The sequence below is a fragment of the Botrytis sinoallii genome (genome assembly GCF_014898435.1).
Source record: "Botrytis sinoallii strain Bc 23 chromosome Unknown BSIN_007, whole genome shotgun sequence".
In the NCBI taxonomy this organism is placed as follows: domain Eukaryota; kingdom Fungi; phylum Ascomycota; class Leotiomycetes; order Helotiales; family Sclerotiniaceae; genus Botrytis; species Botrytis sinoallii.
In genome coordinates, this window is record NW_024066034.1 from 1445684 (window position 1) to 1464322 (window position 18639).

At 41.3% G+C, this 18639-nt stretch overlaps 2 protein-coding genes across 2 annotated transcripts; both read right to left on the bottom strand.

Moving 5' to 3' along the window:
• Window positions 1–2131: 2131 nt before the first annotated feature.
• EAF02_004849 (uncharacterized protein) lies at window positions 2132–5904 on the bottom strand (the record flags this gene model as incomplete). The annotated part of the gene is made up of 20 exons (XM_038900897.1): window positions 2132–2523; window positions 2577–2680; window positions 2729–2752; window positions 2802–2938; window positions 2994–3341; window positions 3392–3591; window positions 3644–3716; window positions 3765–3804; window positions 3853–3952; window positions 4046–4071; window positions 4137–4186; window positions 4237–4267; window positions 4320–4374; window positions 4428–4452; window positions 4504–4584; window positions 4643–4660; window positions 4715–5020; window positions 5075–5155; window positions 5202–5326; window positions 5376–5904. 20 exons carry the CDS (start codon window positions 5902–5904, stop codon window positions 2132–2134), a joined length of 2745 nt encoding a protein of 914 aa, XP_038759409.1.
• Window positions 5905–11490: 5586 nt separating this feature from the next.
• On the bottom strand, window positions 11491–17371 carry EAF02_004850 (uncharacterized protein; the record flags this gene model as incomplete). The annotated part of the gene is made up of 14 exons (XM_038900898.1): window positions 11491–11761; window positions 11873–12097; window positions 12167–12279; window positions 12333–12845; window positions 12909–13256; window positions 13689–15039; window positions 15121–15406; window positions 15456–15874; window positions 15940–16349; window positions 16538–16619; window positions 16670–16696; window positions 16751–16916; window positions 17114–17198; window positions 17250–17371. 14 exons carry the CDS (start codon window positions 17369–17371, stop codon window positions 11607–11609), a joined length of 4302 nt encoding a protein of 1433 aa, XP_038759410.1. The 3' UTR covers window positions 11491–11606.
• Window positions 17372–18639: the final 1268 nt, after the last annotated feature.

The window sequence follows — 18639 nt, forward strand, 5'->3', positions numbered from 1 at the left end:
TGTGTATTTATGCAGATAAAGTCAGAGATTTTGTTCGGGGGTGCGAGATATGTTGGAATGGGATAGGATCTGCTAGGTTGAGATGGCATGGGATGGGAGTGAATGGATATCAAGTACATTTCTTTTCCTTTACATTGAGTTACATTTGTTTCTTTTGAGATAGGGGATTTACTTTTTTTTTTCCGAGGAGGGAATTGGATGATAAAGCAAAGGGAATGGAAGGGAATGAAAGGGAATGAAATGGAGGGAGGGGGATGGATTGGTGGATATGTGGGTGGTACCGTGGGTGCTTAAAGGGAAATTTATTAAAGCAGTAATGATACCATTTTGATTTCGTGCACCTTTCCTGTCGAATTTGTTCGGTCTGCTTTTTCTGTGGTGTTTTTGACTTGCCTTGTTTTGATACGTTGTGTTTCGGGTGTTGAGATGTGTTGTGTTGGGTTTCTGGAGTAGATTGGTGGGGAGATGATGGGGTACCTACCTGTTTGAGTGGGATGTTTTGGGGAATTTTATTACAGGATAAAAAAGAAGATCTGGGAGAAGGGTGTGACAGAGAAAGAGCTGGAAGGGTAAGGGTGTTGGATAGATATTGTTGGTCATGATTTAGGGGAGTGAGTAAGTACCAAACTCGCGTTTGTTACTTTCTTCCGCTCTCTCTTTGATTCTTTCGTCTCTTGTGGATTTTGAGGGTGGATTGTTGTTGTTGTGATGGTGGTTGAAGAGACTGGGTTGTTCTAATAGGTACCTATCTAGAGTAGGTAGTGGGATGAGAGGCGGGTTTGAGGGTTTGAGGGTTTGAGGTGAGGGAATAGGGGTGGGGGTTATTTGTGGCTGTGGATATGGATATGGATATGGAGGGGTGATGAGGGAATCCCGGAGACGAAAGGGGGCAAATAGGAGGAGGGATAGGATTGAGGAACGCGTAGGCGGGGTGGTAAGCCAGGGGAAGATCATGGAGAGTAGAAGTGGATGGAAATAGGAAGATGGGGGGCAAAGATAACAGATATATGTATCACACTACAGATCTTGGCTGGGGTATTACATAGCCGAGTATATATAGTCAAGCTTGGACACATCCCAATCTAGGGATCAGAAGGCATCATTGTTAGCCCGGAAGAAGATACCACTCATTTCTAGTTTCTGAAGGAGATACCCGGGATAGTATTGGGAAGATCTCATACGTTAACGAAATCGCAGAACCTTTTCACTTCACTATCGGATTCATATATATCACGCAGTATAAATCGCATTATTATTTGAAAAGAGATGATTATTTCCTCTTCATATCCCGAGAATGGTAAGATATGTATGAAACTAACTATTTTTCGCTTGCGTGCCTATTTCCATCTCAAGAAGAAATAAAATGAAAATTGATCATGATAAGATTTGCTATGAGAAAAGATAACTGGGGTCGTGCTAATGAACTGGTGCTATTTGTGATTTTTATGGGAAAGGGGGATTTCAGATTTCCATCCATGCATTTCGTCCCAGCTGAGAAGTTGCCGTGTGTCGTTAAAAACAGGAGATATTCTAGATGCGGAATATCAGATGTCGGGGATGACAGCAAGGATTTCGAGCAAAGGTCGATGAATGTCGTTGATTATAGCAGCCATCTTCAGCAAGGACTGAAGACTGCTGCTATTTACAGCGGAAATGTCGAGTTGATAATGCGGTGGAGGTGAATCTTGGAACTTGGTGACGCGAGGTGAATATTGATGAAAGCAGGGGATAAAACTTTTGGTGGGGAGCTTTTGAAGATATTGAATTTGCAATTGTTTTTGATAGTTCTCCCAGATGGACTGAAAATCTCTGCAGCGAATGTGTCGATAAATGCCAACTAGATGCGAATTTTAAAATTCTTCGTTATAGTTGACGGAAATGCTGATGAGAAAAACTGCTGAGAACGGAATTGAGGACTCGGTGAGATTCTGCAAGAATGATTTGGAATTGGTGTTTGTTGGGGGATCGAGTCATGTCATTTGCTTGTCGAGAAATCCAGTGGAACTCTCTGGGGTATTTTAATAATGTACACCAGGGAAGATGGCTGTACTGAGTGTCTTTGTAGAGCTGATAGATCATGACTAGCCAGACAGCGGCGAGGTCTATCGTCACATGAAATGCGTAAGAGCTCCTATTCACCGCCTTCTTCCTCTGTCTCTACTTTAGCCTGCATAGACTCAGCATATGAAGCGTCCGACATGGAATCGTCGCTGTCGGAGTCGGACTCGTAAAAATTTTCTTCTTCGTCTATCTTATCATCGGTATCTTCCATGATATTATCTTCAGGGGAATCTCCAGGGGTTCTGCCAAACAATCGTTGGACGGATTCTGATAGCGTATCAGTATTCGAGTTAAGGCGAGGATCTGTTCCTGCAAGGGCGTTGATTAAATGCTCATTACAGTCCGCTGCATCAAGGTCAAGTGACTTTTCAGATCCAGCACGCTCCAGCAAACTGGCCTCCTCTTCCTTAGTTAGCTTTTCCTGCATAGCGATACTATTGATGCGAAGCTTCTTAAGTTGCACTGTTCAGACTTGTTAGCAATTTCAACTTGGGAGGGCTGAACGAGCAACTTACAATCAGCAAGTCTATCTTCTATCGTGTTTTCCACAACAACCCTCGCGAATATTGTTTCTAACTCTTGGCCAATCCGGTGAACACGACCGAAAGCTTGCTTTTCACTATATTCAATTTAGCCGTGATCACGCGTCTTAGTCCTTCTCACATACGCAAAGGGATTCCACCACAGTTCACTATAGCATTAGTATACTGGTCCAAGATTAGAGAAGACAGATTACATACACTGATATGACCTTATTTGCGAAGGGCAAATTTAAACCTACTCCTCCACACTTGAGGCCAGAAACGAGAATTTTGACCTTGGGATTCAACTTAAATAATCGAATAACTTCAGATCGTGTTTTTTGAGTCATGTCGCCCTTGATAATAGTATTTAGTAAACGCATATTCAACTGTAGGAACTTTCGAGCTTACCGAATAATAGAGGAAATTAAAATTCTCTTTCTCGAGCATACGACCGATGATGGTACTCACCATCTTCCACTGCGTATAGATGATGATTTTTTCCTTTGGTGATTCGGCCAACCACTCTCGAACCTGCCCAATTACAGCTTCTAATTTCGAGCCTGGCCTCAGATCAATCATTCCTCTGTCGTACTGATCCAGCCATATAGACTTAGGTGTGCTTGGAATGTACTTGCGGAAATCCTTTCCCTTCATCCCTTTTTTCTTAATCCCCATTTGGATACTTTCTTGCTGCTCTTGTACCCTCTCTAATTCAGAAGGATTATACGGCTCATTGCAAGCTCTGCATTTAAGCAACTAAAACAGTGTCAGAGATATGATCATGATTCGCCAATGTTAGAACTTGCCTCTGTTCCATCTTCTGCAAGTTCAATATCCGAATTTTCACCTAAGCAAAAGTCGCAAAACAAGTGTTTACATCTGGGAATCTCTTTTAGATCTTCTGCATCTTCATTGCATAATTCACATGTCTTTGTGTGCTGATCCAACGAAAGCTTATACTCGGCAGCTACCTTTGCTTTCTCCCCTCTAATCCAAGAGCAGATGCCTACAGTTTCAATCAGTATGCAGTTTGTGTGAATTGTGCGTTGGTCTCTTACGTCGATATAACACGGGATCCAGCACTTGAACCTTATCTCTAATCTCTTCCAGTTCATGGTTATCAAAAAGTACCTATCGCCTGTAAGTTTAAGGCATAAAATTACTGAGAAGCAATCAGACCATAATCTTTCGCTCAACCAATGCTGGATGAGACACCAGTCTGAATGTTAGTTAGTGGGATTATGCGAGCAGATACCAGAAGACTTACTGTCTCAGAAAAGAAATTTGGGCAAATTTATACGACATTGGTTTTCGTGGGTCATCATCTTCGAGGTCTTGGTCTTGGTCTCTCAGTTCCTGAAATTTTTCTTCTACCGCTCAGTATAAAATTTCCTCCGCGGCATTAAACTTGACCCCGATGGCTTTATGGTGAGCTTTAGGCAGTTGTAGCAACGTGTTACCAAGAACCCTATCTTCCATTGTCCTCCTAGTATATATTAGCATATGATTTCGTCTATCTTCCATGGCAAAATTTGAGATTCATGTACTCACCGGATCATTAATTTGCTCAATTTTGTCTCCATACGACGGATGCATTCTTCCTAAATAATTGTTAATACCAAGGATTCATTAACAAGGTGTAATGACTAACATCTTTGGAATTGCAGAAGTCGGCTGAAAATCTAAGAGAATATTAATATTGGGAATGACAAGAGCTATCTATGCACAACTGACTGTGACATTGTGGTAGTTTCTGGGTCCTTCAAAAAGCGAAAATAGCTGTAGAAATCTGGTGGGATAAGCATTAGTGATTGCAGTGTGAGGGTCAATCGGGCACATTACCTTGCAGACGATTCTGAAATGGTGTCTAAAAAATGTCAGCGTTTCTCAGATGAGGGTTATGTATGAGATAACCTACACCAGTCAGGATCCATCTGTATCTACTTTTCAAGGCATTTACAGCGTGACTTGCTTTAGAATCATGATTTCTAATACCATGCTATTTTACGTGAGTACGCCGCTTAAGAATTGGTTGTACCGAATGGAGAATTACTTACTCCTTCGTCGATAATTACCTAAAAATATGTATTAGAATATTTGTTTATCTTTCGAATAAACCCAAAACTTACTCGGTACCAATTGATGTCATATAAGACGCCTGCGGTGCCCAACTTATCATGGGGAAGAGTCTCTATGGGCGGAGCTTCTTCATCTGCTGCGTTTCTCTTTTTACCTTTACTTCTCTTTGTCCGTCTGCTCTTACTAGCAGTTTCTTTCAACCACGGTAAATTTGTCATAAGCTCGTCATACGTGGTAAGTACCACATTTGACAATGTGTATTGTGTGGCGCCTCGTCTATCAGAACGGTTGTAGATATCTATATTCTTGATCGTACTTCCAGCATGTTTTTTGAGCTCATCAAACCACTGAAGAAGCTGCAATTCATTAGTTTGGGTTTTTATTTTGCATTTTGCCGGATTTGTACATACGAGTCCGCTGGGAACTACAATCAGAGTTGTCCGCTCCTCGGTCACGATCTCATTGGGGTCTGGAGGGTTTCCGACCATGACCTATTTATTCAGTATTTGAATTAATGTTTGAGATAGATGAGCTTACCGCTATGCATTGAATGGTTTTCCCCAGTCCCATACAATCTGCCAAAATGCCTCCTTGTGTGCCTTCTTCGGAACACTCTCGTTCGAGCATCCGAGATGCTCCAATCAACTGATGGTGATGTAATGCTGTACTACCTGTCAGTGGAAGTGTTCATGCATTTGGTGGCTTTCTTACTAGAGTCCATTCCCTGAAGTTTCCATCTTGCATCTAGAGCATGTACTTTTCCGTAGCCAAAGCTTTGACCCGCCTTTATCAATGCATTCTTACTTATTCCACGTTTATTTTTGTCCTTGTACTCGGGGTAGGCCGCAAGAAGTTTGTCAAATTGCTCCCGTTGTGTGCGTGCTTGAATTATCGGAGCTTCCGTTCCAAGATCCAGATTAAATGGGTCTGCAGCTGTAAATCTCCTCTTCAACTTTGCCGAACTGGCTTCGCCAGATCGACGCTTCTTTCTGGTCTTTTGGCTGGTAGCTTTTTTTACACGTCCATCTATTGTGGCATTCAAGCTTTTCGCCGCGAGCTTCTTGGCCTTCTTTTCAGCTTGACGAGCAAAATACTCCCGGCCTGTTCTTACAACTGCACTCCGAGGGGTTATCTTTTTATCTCCCGGAGATGAGGATTTTTTGTGAACTGTATCAACATCACTATGACCCGGAGTGCTCAGAACATTACTTGGGCTCAGAGCACCCAGGGAATGAGACATTCCTGAAAATAGAGACTTCCTTGGAACCTGAGGATTGACAGAGGCTACTCTTGGTGAGGGGACCTCGGCTCTAGCTTGATATTGACATCTGTGGTGTCATTCTCAACTTTTATTGACCGGGAATGGTTCTTGAGAAGACTCTCACTGGGTGCGAAATTGGTAGCGTTTGTAGGTTGGTTTGATAGGAGTTCTGCGGTCAATTCCCCGCCTTCATCAAGAGCACGCGCCATCTGATGAAGACGATACAAATCGTCCGCGGGAAGTGTCAATCCTTTACTCGTAGTTCTCAGATACTTGGGTAATTTGAGGACCTATGTAGTATCTTTACTTGTATCTCGTCTCTGGAAGGCGCTCGCCCACATGCGGAGATTTCGATGCTCTTCGATGCCAATTTTGATGAACTGAGAGATTTGAATCTTGGTGATGTCGTGATGAAGATTATGTTTTTGAGGAAGTCCTTTTCGATTTCCAAAGTGAGGATCGAGGGGATTCTGTTTCTTGTAAGAGTAAAACTAAGTCCTGAGGAATGGATGCAATAAAGATGGCTCGAAGGAGAAACTTGTTCTGCTTTATAGACGCAAATTGAGTTCCGTTGAAAGCAGTTCTCAGTCTATAGTGATCGGTTATTCAATTGATAGGAGAGAAAAGATTTGTGTATAGGAATAGAAACTTAAGGTTAGAATCTGTGTTGTTGTTGTTGTTGTCTTGTTTTGTTGTTGGTCACAAAAGTTTGGAGATGAGAATATTGTTGACGGCGGGGAATGGTGCAACCTTATTGGGTTGGTATATTAAACGAGGATTAGTGAATCTGTAAAGAAAGGTGAGTTGGATTTAGCTCCGTAAGTCTTTCACCCGCTTCTTCCGGGCTACACTTGGTTCTGGCGTTGGCAGTCTACTTGATGTAGCTTTCTAACCTTGTTCACAGCAACGACAGAAACTGTACGTAGACAATATTAGCGACGTTGCTAATGGGCTAATCAAAAAGAAACAAAATAGACTCCTACTTCAATGCAGATTATCCACGCAATCTAGAGATTCTTTTGCTTGTTGAGCGAGATGTAGCTGTTAGCACACATGAGAACTTTCAGCTCTTCAATTGAAAAAGTAAAAGCATGGAGACGCTCATATGACTGCACTCTCACCATGGTAAATTCGGTTTCTTTGAAGCAAGAACATCTCAAGAGCTGCGGCGTATCATGATGATAGAACAGATACACCCATCACTTCACTCCACTCCATCAATATCATCCCTCTGGTGCTCCAAGAACCCATGGAGAATCTCGAGACGAAGTCAAAAGCGGCCTCATTGTGCTCAAGTGTCTTTGGATCAACAGCCCGAAGAACTTTTCCGATTCAAGGAGATGATAACGGAAATATATTCACAATGAGTTCACAGAACGAGATGATATGAGTGCAAAACATAATGAGACGAGTGCAATCGGATGATGATGAACATGAATGATGTTGAAGTTCACAGTCACATTGAGGTCCGTGCTGACCCCGCTCGAACTTCACTCAACACAGGATTTGATATATCTCACTCATTTCTTATTACTTCTGCACCTGGTATGCGAAATATTTACTTAAGGTTTGTTCTATTCTCACACCTCATATCAAAATAATCCCACTTCGTTAAAGACTTCGTCTCCTTTTCCGGATTCCCCGAATAGAATACTAATTCGTGACTTCCCCAAATGATTTTCAAGCCTCGTTCAAATTAGCCTTAGGTAAGTGGGTTGCCGAATAGAATTTACTTCTTTCGTGATGTGAGATTAACAGAGTTGACTGAACCACGCGAATTCAAATCCTCATTTTTTGACAATGCTGCCGCTTCCCGTCAGTCTTTCTGTTACACAAATTCGTGAAAAGAAATTGCTTGTTTGAAACAGAAGCAGTCGGATTCTATTGTCACTAGATGGAGATATACGATGAGGGCATTAGTTCGTCCTGTCGTTGCCTCGAAAATTCTGACATTCACACTCCCGCGATTAAGGCTACATCAACTGATACCATCGCAAGAACGCTTTTATCATTTCTTTATCATATCATGGCATCTTCTCTCTGAACAAACATCCATTCGAAGCCTCATTTTTTCTAAATCCTTCCTTCCAACATCATCTCTGTATTATATCATGTCTTTCCTCCCCCAAGCCATGCTTGCTCGCTCCATGCTACTCTCTATTTTGTATACCAACCTTATACCAATGTCCACAAATTACATCTTACATTACTATATGCATATTCTTAAAATAATATGAGTTCATCTCCCATCTCTAACTCCAACTTTCTCTCCCGTTTTCCATACCCAAAGCAAAACAACCGAATATTAACAAGCCTTTCACCTACAGGACACGCATACAAGATATGACAATCACAAGTAAGCTCTGAGGAATATACTCTTGATGGATTTCATTCTCACATTTTTCAGAAAATAAAGAGGTATCTTCTGATTTCAATTTATTATACAGCTCTTGATCCAGCTACCACCTCTCACATTCTCGATCCAGTTCCAACTTCTCTCATTCTTGATCCAGCTACTATCTCTCTCATTCCTCCTTCCACACCGATCCAGCATCTCTAGCCACCCACTCCTTTCAGTATAAGATAACAGCAGCCTGCAAACTTCAATTCCTTATTTTATCCAGTAATTTCGCTATCGATAGCCGTAGTGATAGCGCTTGATCCAGTCGATCCAATTGATACTCATGAAGAATCCTGCCGTGACAGGTCTTCTGGGCGAAGAGAGCGTTCGAGGAAGGGGTCGTTGATATGTTCAGCTGCCTCTCGTGCAGCTTGATCCAGACTTCTCATGGGATGATTGGATTTATCCATGAGTGATGATTGAGGGGATGAGAACTGATGTTGCTTCCGTGATTTACCCTGTGGTGGCAGAATCCGTGGTTGACGAAAGCATTATTTCATCAAGTATAATAAAAGATTTAATCTTTAATATTGTATTGAAAAAATAAGTTATATAATATTAATGTGATTAATTTTTATATATATATATATGATTAGAAAATTTTACTTTAAAGGAACTTAGAGAAATTTTCGGAAATTTTCGATTTTTCGAAATTTCTTGATTTTCGAAAGTTTTAGTTTAAAACTATTTGTAAGTAAAAAAGCTTACTTGTATTAAAATTGATTAATAATCGATTATCAATTATAACTATATAGATTAAAATTGATTTGTATTTTGTTTAAATAGTATTACATTTTATACTATATGATATAGTAGTAAAGCTTCTATTTGAAGAATAAATTGAAAATGAATAACAAGATATGAAACCCTCTCCCCTTTAGACTTTCGACTAATACCTTTTCCCACTCTCTAATATCTATATTCACTCTCCTACTCGCTCCCCTTCTCCTCCTAACTCCTCTTTATCTCTTTGACCTCCTCCTAGCTCCTACACACATACCCTTTCATCTACTCGTTTTAAAAATCATAAAGATCCTTCAGCTGGAAAGCCTTTATTTTCTTTTTTTCTATTATTAAAATGTCAATAATAAACGGTTATCATTTTGAACTGGAAATATTTGTCGATAATAAAGAATATATTTTGTTAGGGATGAAAAAAGTTTGAATTCAATAATGTATATATCAAATAATTATATAGGAATTTATACTGACATTTTATTCGTATATAGATATTAACTTTGCCACCATAGGGTTATAAGGAGTCGAGTTGATATCTGGTACCCTATTTCCAGACTTATCTCCAAACATGCTCGCTGAAGGCTGATCCAGGAGTCCTCCCACGCTAGAGTCCTCATCAATACTCAAATTCTTTCGCTTCTGAGCTTTAGTTTTTTTTGATAAGACGATTCGCATCTGAGGTAGCGCGAACCATGCACATCCACATCCTCGCTTCCTTCTCGATCGTGCTCATTTGATGTTTGCGAAATAACCCGTCCCGAGAGAGTGTGTTTTCAGTACATAGAGAATATAAGCAGAAAGCGTAATGATCATCTTCTTTCCAGCCGGTCTTATTCAAAGTCCTATGAGAGTACTTGCGACGAGCGTATGACTCTCCGTACATGATTGTTTTTTGGATTTGTAAAAGAGAGGGACCTTTGGTATTAGGTGCTTTCAGAGTGCGCGGGTAGATAACAGATTGATAAAGCTCATTGAAGTAAGGGCGGAATTCTTGAGATTCTAGGAATTTCGTCACCGCATTTGCATCCGGAAGTCCCAGATAAGGAGCCATCTTTTTGAGACTTTGATAAGTATTGTTGGGTGGGGGGGGCACCTGCCATCTTGTTGCTAGATATTGCTTGATCAAGGGATAAGAGAGCATCTGCCAGAAATTTCTTCTTCTTCTCCTTATTCTTCTTCTTGAGATCAGCTTCAATGCTTCTTGCACCCGCTGAGGATGCCATGGTTCCAGAACTGCCTGTCTCGAGATTCGAGTAAGGCTGGTCCATCTTTAGATAAGCAGTAGATCGAAAGGTTCAAGACCGATAAGCTGGAAAGGTCAGTTACACTTCTGAAAAAAAGAATTTTGGTGTGTTTACCTTGGAAAGAGAATTTTTGATTGAGAAAGATGCTTTGGTATAAGGAATCAAAGAGTCAAGGTATTTGGAGGTTTGAATTGCTGGCGGCGACGGTGTTTGTAGGGCTTGTTGTTGTCGTCGTCGTGGTCGAAGGTTGAAGGATGGAAGAAGTTGAAAATTGAAAGTGGGAAAAAAACAATAAAGTGTGCTAGCTGGTCCAAAAGTGAGATTGGCGCTAAGATCAGGCAGAATTTTTTGATTCGTCGAAAGATTCATTCTAAAGTGAGTTTTGACTTCAGTGATGGACAACTTAATTTCTCACAGCCTTGTGTTCTAATGACTGGGTGACCGCACAATCACTGAAGCATGCTTTTTGATTCCCATCTTACTTCAGATCTTCTTTACCAATGTTATATTCTGGTGCTGACCTCAATCAAATCTCCAGACTTTATACAAATATAACTATATCTACTGTTCCCTTATTCTCTGGATCATGATGACCCAAAAAATGCTATCATCCAAGCTACATACCCACAACTCACCATCTAAACCTCTGAGAGAATACGGAATATTACAAGACCCAAACATTGAATATTCAGATGAAACTCCATGCAAATTATGAAGCTCCGAAAGCTGTCATCTCATTTAAAGCAATGAGGAAATAAATAGAAATTCCCCGGTACTACCGATATTTTGTATCATCCCTCCCTGCCTTACTTTTGCATCGTTACGTCCCCAATGTATACTACCATGTCTCTTGTTTCCTATTCATCATACATCAGATTAAAACCCATCTCATCTCCACACACATACCTAGCTTAAAAGTTCTCGAGTGGGAAAACGTTCCCTTTTCTTCGTCATCGAACTCGTACACACAGCACTGTTATCACTGCAATCACCCATCACGCAGCCCCCTCATTTATTCACACTAGAGCTTCCAATATATCCTTTCTAACTTCGAAAAATGTCGCTCATTTTGCTGAGAAAATTACTTAAAGCCACCGCAACGATAAAATACTGTCTAAAAGCAAACGATGTCCCGTCTTTCCACTTCCTTCCATTCCCACCATCTCTCATATCCTCACTCTGGTATCAATCTTTTGTCATAAACGGAAGCGTAAGATTAAAAGCAAAAGCGCTCAGCTAGATGCCAAGCTATAAACGAATATACCTCTAACGCTCTTCTCTCATCGTAACTTCACCCCTCACCCGACCTGATATAAATTCAACCTCAAACTCCCTCCACATAATTCCGTCCCATTGCTAGCACAGACCATATTGCATCCTGTTGTACTCGGTAATAAGCCTGATTGAAGTGTTGCACCTGCATTTATGTTTGATCCGCAGTAGCATTCATCTCCTAAAGTTCCCAGTCGGCATTAGCACTAATTTCACCCCAGTCGTATTATCACTTTTCCACAAGAACCATCTTTTCCTGTACTGTAACCAAGATTAGATAAGATATACTCACCATACTCAACACCAAAGTAAGTCCACCCATCACAGACCATAGAACAAGCCTCCACACTGTTATTCATCCCCGGAATTGGATTTTCTAAACCACTCAAAGCACGACCCCTTGTAGATTCATTATAGCATCCTAAATAATTCCAGCCCGTTAAATTCATGACTGTGATTGGTCCTGATGTTGCTGAGATAGTGCCATTAAATTGGTACATGTTGAGTCTGGAACCACCTTTTGTTATGTATTAGTAGGTATATCTCTGTAGGAAGGTAATTGGATGGGAAAAAATGGACACGTAACCTCCACAGTATTCTCCAGAATCTCCAGCGCACAACATATTACATCCATTAACACTTGGGATGGTGCTTTCTTGAAGAACTGAGCCGGCATTTATGGTTACACCACAATAGCATCTAAAGAAAATTAGCGAGGATAATGCAGGGAATGGAGGTCAGAGCAGGCTAACTCATTAGAATACTCCATTCCGAAATACTCAAAGGCCGAGCAGCTTGATTGACAGGATTCTATTGTGAATCCTCCGATAGGAGGCGCAGGCCGTAGACCAGAGAGGGCACGACCTGTGGTCGCTTCACTGTAGCATCCTAGATAGTTATAGCCTGTGACATTCGTTACCGTGATGGGGCCTGTGGGCGTAGGAATTGCCAAAGTTGTTGAAGTTTTGGATATTGTTGAGGGTATAGACGTTGTTGGAGATGTTGAGGACGACAAAATCGATGTGGAATTCGATGTAGTATTCTGCGTCGTAGAAGTCGAAGAAGCACCACTTGAGCTGGTAGTAGATGTAGTTGTAATAGTCGAGATCATAGATGGCGACGAAGAAGTTACTGTGTTCAGCATATATACATCAAGTTTTCCTGGCCCACCGCAATATTCTTTGGTATTACCCTTACAAAGCATGGAACATCCATTAATGCTTGGAGTACCACTAGTCTGATTGACCGAGCCGACACCTAATGCACTATAAGTTCGCGGAGTTAGCATTGCGAGGTAGAATTTTGGAGTCAAACGAGGAAATACTCACTTCCCACAATAGCATTCGTTAGCATATTCCATACCAAAGTATGTGAACCCCTTGCAAGCGGTTGCACATAATTCGATTGTAAATCTTGTAGATGGTGCTTGAGGGCTTAAACCACCCAAAGCACGACCAGTTGAGGCTTCACTATAACATCCCAAATAATTGTAATTACCGACACTATTGACTGTCTTGGGTCCATACAATGCTGGATCAGATCCAGCCACATATTCTGTAGGGTTATAGAAAACGGAAACATAGCCAGTTCCCCCACATCCATCGGTCGGGTCACCCGGGCAAGCAAAATTGCACAATGCATTAGTCGGATCCTGTGAGGCTAATGGTGGTGGAGTACTACAAGATCGAGGAGTTAGCATTGCATACAAGAACAATTTGAATATTGAAGGGCTTTGGGATATCCTCCAGTATTTGATCTGAGGGGATTTCCCGTACGTAGTCCCATCAAAGGCCAGAACTGGGTCTAGCGTTCTCGCTTATGGATACGCTAAGCCCAATCTCGATCCTCGGGGATCAATCGACCAATGCCCAGGTGCTACTTAGAACCCGCAGATAGTATTTGAAAAGATTTGTCAGAACACAAAGATCATCGACCATAGGATTGAATCAAGGAGAGATTCCAAAGGAAAATGAAGCAAATGAAGAAAACGAACGTGGATGCTACATGAAGAAACAGAAAGATTGCATAGAAGAAACACAAGGATAAAGGGTACAATCGAGTAGCAAATTTAGGTAGACTAAAGGAATTAGTGAGTTCTTGAAACTTACTTGCCGCACCAACATTGGCTAGTATATTCTGTACCAGCAAAGCTGTATTGTGCGAGTCCATAACATGCTTCTTGGCACATATTATTGCTGTTTGCAGTGATGTTAGGTGTATACCCTTGATTGGGTAATAGACGCGGTCCAATATTAGATTCTTGAAAGCATCCGAGATAGTTATAGATTGTTTGACCAGTAGTAGAATTTACTGGACCAACCTTCTTCGAGATGACAGTCCCAGTGATTTCAACAATGTGAACTCCCCAATTGACATCATCTGTATTCAAAGTCCAAGTATTGTTGATTACAAGGTCTGGCTTATTGTATTGTTCCACATTTGCTGAGAAAATAACGGTTCCATATGCACAATCATTGACAGCTATCTGTTGTGATTCGTGCAATTCCGTCGGGTCACTAATGTGAAAGACGCCATTTGGTGGCTTGCTCTTACTGATCTCCAATGAGGAGCCGCCAACATTACAAATTCGTATCTGCTGGGAAGATGAGCTTCCAGGTGCTACTCTGCCAAAGTCCATAAGAAGGTTGGCTTGAGGAAGCCATCCACCTTCGCCATTGCTTATCGAAAAATTTGTTGTTGGAGCAGTTGAGGCAATACCCTCAAGGATAATGTTGACTGTACCTCCATCGGACCAGACTTGCCAATAAGAATTATATGATCCGGTCCCGTTGTTTGGTTCAAAGGAAGATTGTATAGATATCTGTGAGCTAGGGGCGATCTGACTTCCAATTTCCGGAAGATCTACTGCACTGAAGTAACCAAACCCCAAATCCCATGTTCCATTTATCACAGTACTGTTGATGAATATCGGACTATCATCTAGGTCATCCGCAGTATATGCATACCCCATGATTGTCATGACCATCAACCCTTTATTTGATATCGTAAAGATAGCTGATTGGGAATTTATGTCGCTTTCACTTGTAATGATAATTCCGCCATAATCCACGGTAGTTGGAGCAATAGCTAGAAAGGGCTTTGAGGATACTTCTGTACCAGTCAAACTTATTGGATAGAGGGTAGCAAAGCCAGGGACAGCATTTGTCGTTAAGATTGTCAATGGTGTGCTTTTTATTCCAGGGGATACACTTCCAAAAGACGTATTCGGCGTTGCTCCAATTTGAACATTTGATAAGTCCCAGGTGACAGGAAATGTGAATGTGGCCCCCTTTTTCAAGGGACCTGTTGGCAATGTTGAATTATCAATGGAGAAATACCCATTTCCAACAGTTGCGCCGTTTATTGAAGTAATCGCAATATTGGTTGTACAACTAACGGTCTGGACAGACTTATCTCCAAGCGCAACGATGCCAAAATCAATTGGAGAAGTACAGCTTACTGAACAATAGATTAGCAAACAATACTGTCCCATATAGAACCTCTAGACAGAATAGTAATTCAAGAAAAAAATTGACTCACGAGGAAGATTGACAGGTGCTCCGAGACAGTAAAGAACGCCGTTTGAGTCTGTTGTATATACTCGACCATTTCCGAAAGCTGGACGCTGGAATTTGTTTGCGCCTCCTATTTGAGGTAGCTTGATTTTTTGTAAAACACCATTCTGGGGTACAGCATACCATGCACGGAGACCAGCATCAGGGTCTGTCATCCACAGAATTGCTGTACCGATTTGATTATTGAAGCTAGTGACAGTTGGTATTCCAACTCCAACACGGCCTGCAGAGACCTCATTCGTTTTGACCAACTTTGGAAAATTGGGGAAGACCACTAGATGTGAATGTGAACTGATAGACTGATGTTGCCAAGCCGACTGGAGTACAATAGATGAAACCGCCCTCAAGGGGATAAGAGCCGCATGCACCAAATACTGCAGCACTCGTGACGATTGTTTGCAAGATATTATCCGTTTGTCCGGGTCCTAGCTTATATCCGCCAAGGTTATTCGCATTCAAGCTATAAATTTTCCCATTTTTACCAGCTGTAACGGCCATTTTGTCTACACCTGTACCTTTGAATACTGTCGGATCAACTAGAACAATGCCTCCGCTACCAAAATCTTGATCTCCAGCATCCATGTTCTGATAGTCATAAGGTTGGAAGTAATCCGATACAGATATTACACCAGTGCTATCCAAGGCTAGATTTATGGTTGCTTCTCCTAGTGTTTGGCAACCACTCGAACCTGAAGCTGGTGTCTCTTGGTTTGATGAGCCTAGAGAAGAACGTCAGTTATCATCTGCCATTGAACAACTTCTGGGGAGCATGGCACACTTACACCACCATTACCAGATACAAGGAAAATTCTAGCTCCATCAGTTGCCAATCCCATTCCACTCATCCATATACCACCTTCTCCGCCTCCACCTCCATCAAGCAAAATGTTTGTTTGCGGAACTAGTGGTCCACTTTCTACCGCCCAATTTGTGATAATCTTGGCTTTGTTAACGTCGATGCCCATAACAAGACCAGTGTAATTGAACAGATCACAATGACCCCCAAAGGAGCCATATACCACACTTCCAACTTGTGTCAATGAAGGGCGTTGTAGAATAACTCCTCCTATAAAATGTTTTTGAGGGGCATTATCTGCAATTGCGCCGTCAATGAGTATTGGGTAAGAATCTACATCAAGTAAAGTACTGATGTTGACTGCATGAAAGTAATAAACACCATTTGCCGTTCCAGTACTGCAAGATCGTATAGTCAGTATTGTTCATCAAAGAAATTGTCTGAAACCGAATGAGAAGAATGAGGAATCAATATTCTGCGGAGGAGGAAAAATAACACATAGAATGATCCACAAAAATAGAGCTTGAAATTGGGGAACGAAATTACACAATAAAAATGATGGAATTGGTAAACCGTTTATACTTACTTTCCTGGAACTCTATAGTTTGGTATATAAGTTTTGGAAAAGAAATATGCTATATCAGTGGCGGGGTCGATAGTTGGTGTGCCTGTAATTTGATAAGTGGTGGAATGAGGTAAGGACGTAACTCTTATTTACCTATGATACCAATGTAATTGGGAATATCTTGCAACATGTCAATTCATTAAAATCCAATCATTCTTTTACATTCAGACTTACCTGTACATCCTATATCAGATTGTAAGAAAGGAGTGTGAACCTGTCTTGAATTTATGAGAACTCCTGTCTCGGCATTAAGGGTTCTGATGTAGTTTTGGTTGGATGCAAGAAATAGCAACTGAGGGCCGCCTGTAAGTGGCGTATATGTTAGAGGTTTAGCATAGAACTGTATTCGTCAGCAGTTGTTCATGCACTTTTACCTATGCCCGGAGAAGGCTTTTTCATACCACAAACGTAGTAGTCCAAAGCATGCAAAAAATCAACGCTTGAAGACTTTGATGGTTGATTTGTCCGTGTGTATATTGTAGAAACCCTTAACCTTCAATTTTGAGATCTGGATGAAACAATAATGGCATTACTAACCTGTTCTTGGTAATTGAAAGCGACTTTCCACAGCTGGCCAAATGATGAGCTGTCAATAATTCCCGGATCCATGTTATGATCAGTCCTGATTGTCATTTAGAATCTTGCTCTTGTGTACGGAAAAAGAAATACCTACAAATATCCTGTTTGCTGCAGATCTGCATCTCTATATTCGTCCGTAGATGAAAGGCCTTGAACTAGAGTATCACTAAAGATCACCGTAAGAAGCACGGTTATGTAAGAAGAAGAAAATCTCATGTTGATGGGGTTTCTTCAGAGATCTGTTTGCACTGGAAATACTAAAAGACTTGTGATATGCGACGAGAATCGAAAGAATATTCTTCTCCTCTGTTTAAATGGCGAAACGATATATTGGCATCGAGGTCCTTTTCTTCCGAACAATACGAGCTCTCTGACCCCTTGGAGTTCTTTCCCTCGACCAAAGGCTCTTCTCGTTACGATTTTACCCAAGTTTTGTCGTAGAAGTTATATGGGTTGTGCGATTTACCTTCGTTATCCGCATACCAATATTTATCTAGAGCGGCGAAAGAAAATATATGATGGCATGAAATGAAGTCAACCATGTATGAGTGAACGAATATACAATGGATTCAAGTAGAGAGATTTAGGGTTCAGACTCTTCTCCCGATCATAACATCGCAGAAGTAAGCGTGAATTATTCCTTGAAAAGATGAAAGAGAGGTAATGCGGGGAGCAAACTTGACTAGCTTGACCAAATCTGACCATCCCCACTCAAGAGCGAGATAATGAGAGATAAAGGGCAATTTCCAGAACTGAGGAAGGAGCGAGCCATGTAGACAGAAATAGGCAAGCACGCCAAACGCCGACCATGTCTTCGTAACTTCCATTGCAGAAGGCTATCTGCATTGGTGTCTGTGAGATTCAAAGTACACCCGAAGCAGATGATTGAACTCTGCATGAGAGCATGAGATATAATGAGTGCAGATCCTCTAGATCCCACAATGACAAGTACATCTGTTGAGAACTATCCCAATAACGAAACATCTCATTCTTAGCAAATTTGTTCTCCATGATTTCTTGAAAACAATTCCGTAAGGCAAAAAGTTCTGTGGACATATTAAAGTCTTCAAACTTAATCTACATGTTATATTGAAAGGTAGCCGTGCTAGATGAGTCTAAAATCTTCGCACAGTACTACATCATAAGAATTCTTCAATCTCGTGAACTGCGATTTGAAGTTTCGGAGGTTCAAGGGGGCACGAGGAATCAAGCTTTCTGCCAAGGTAGGCGGGGGTATCGAAATTACCATGACGCTAGGGACATTGCAGTGACCATGGAACGACCTGGAAACGACATCATCAAGGAATCTATAACATCGAAGAATTGCGCCCAGTTTTGCAAACAGTTTATCCCCTATGTTAATAAAATCTTGTCACTTCTACAAGTTCTGCGAGTTCCACCAGAGGCAAGGAATTCGATTGAGCCTTCTCGGCACGGTCCGCCTGAGGTCAACGGCATTAATCGGGTATTGCGGCTCAATATTA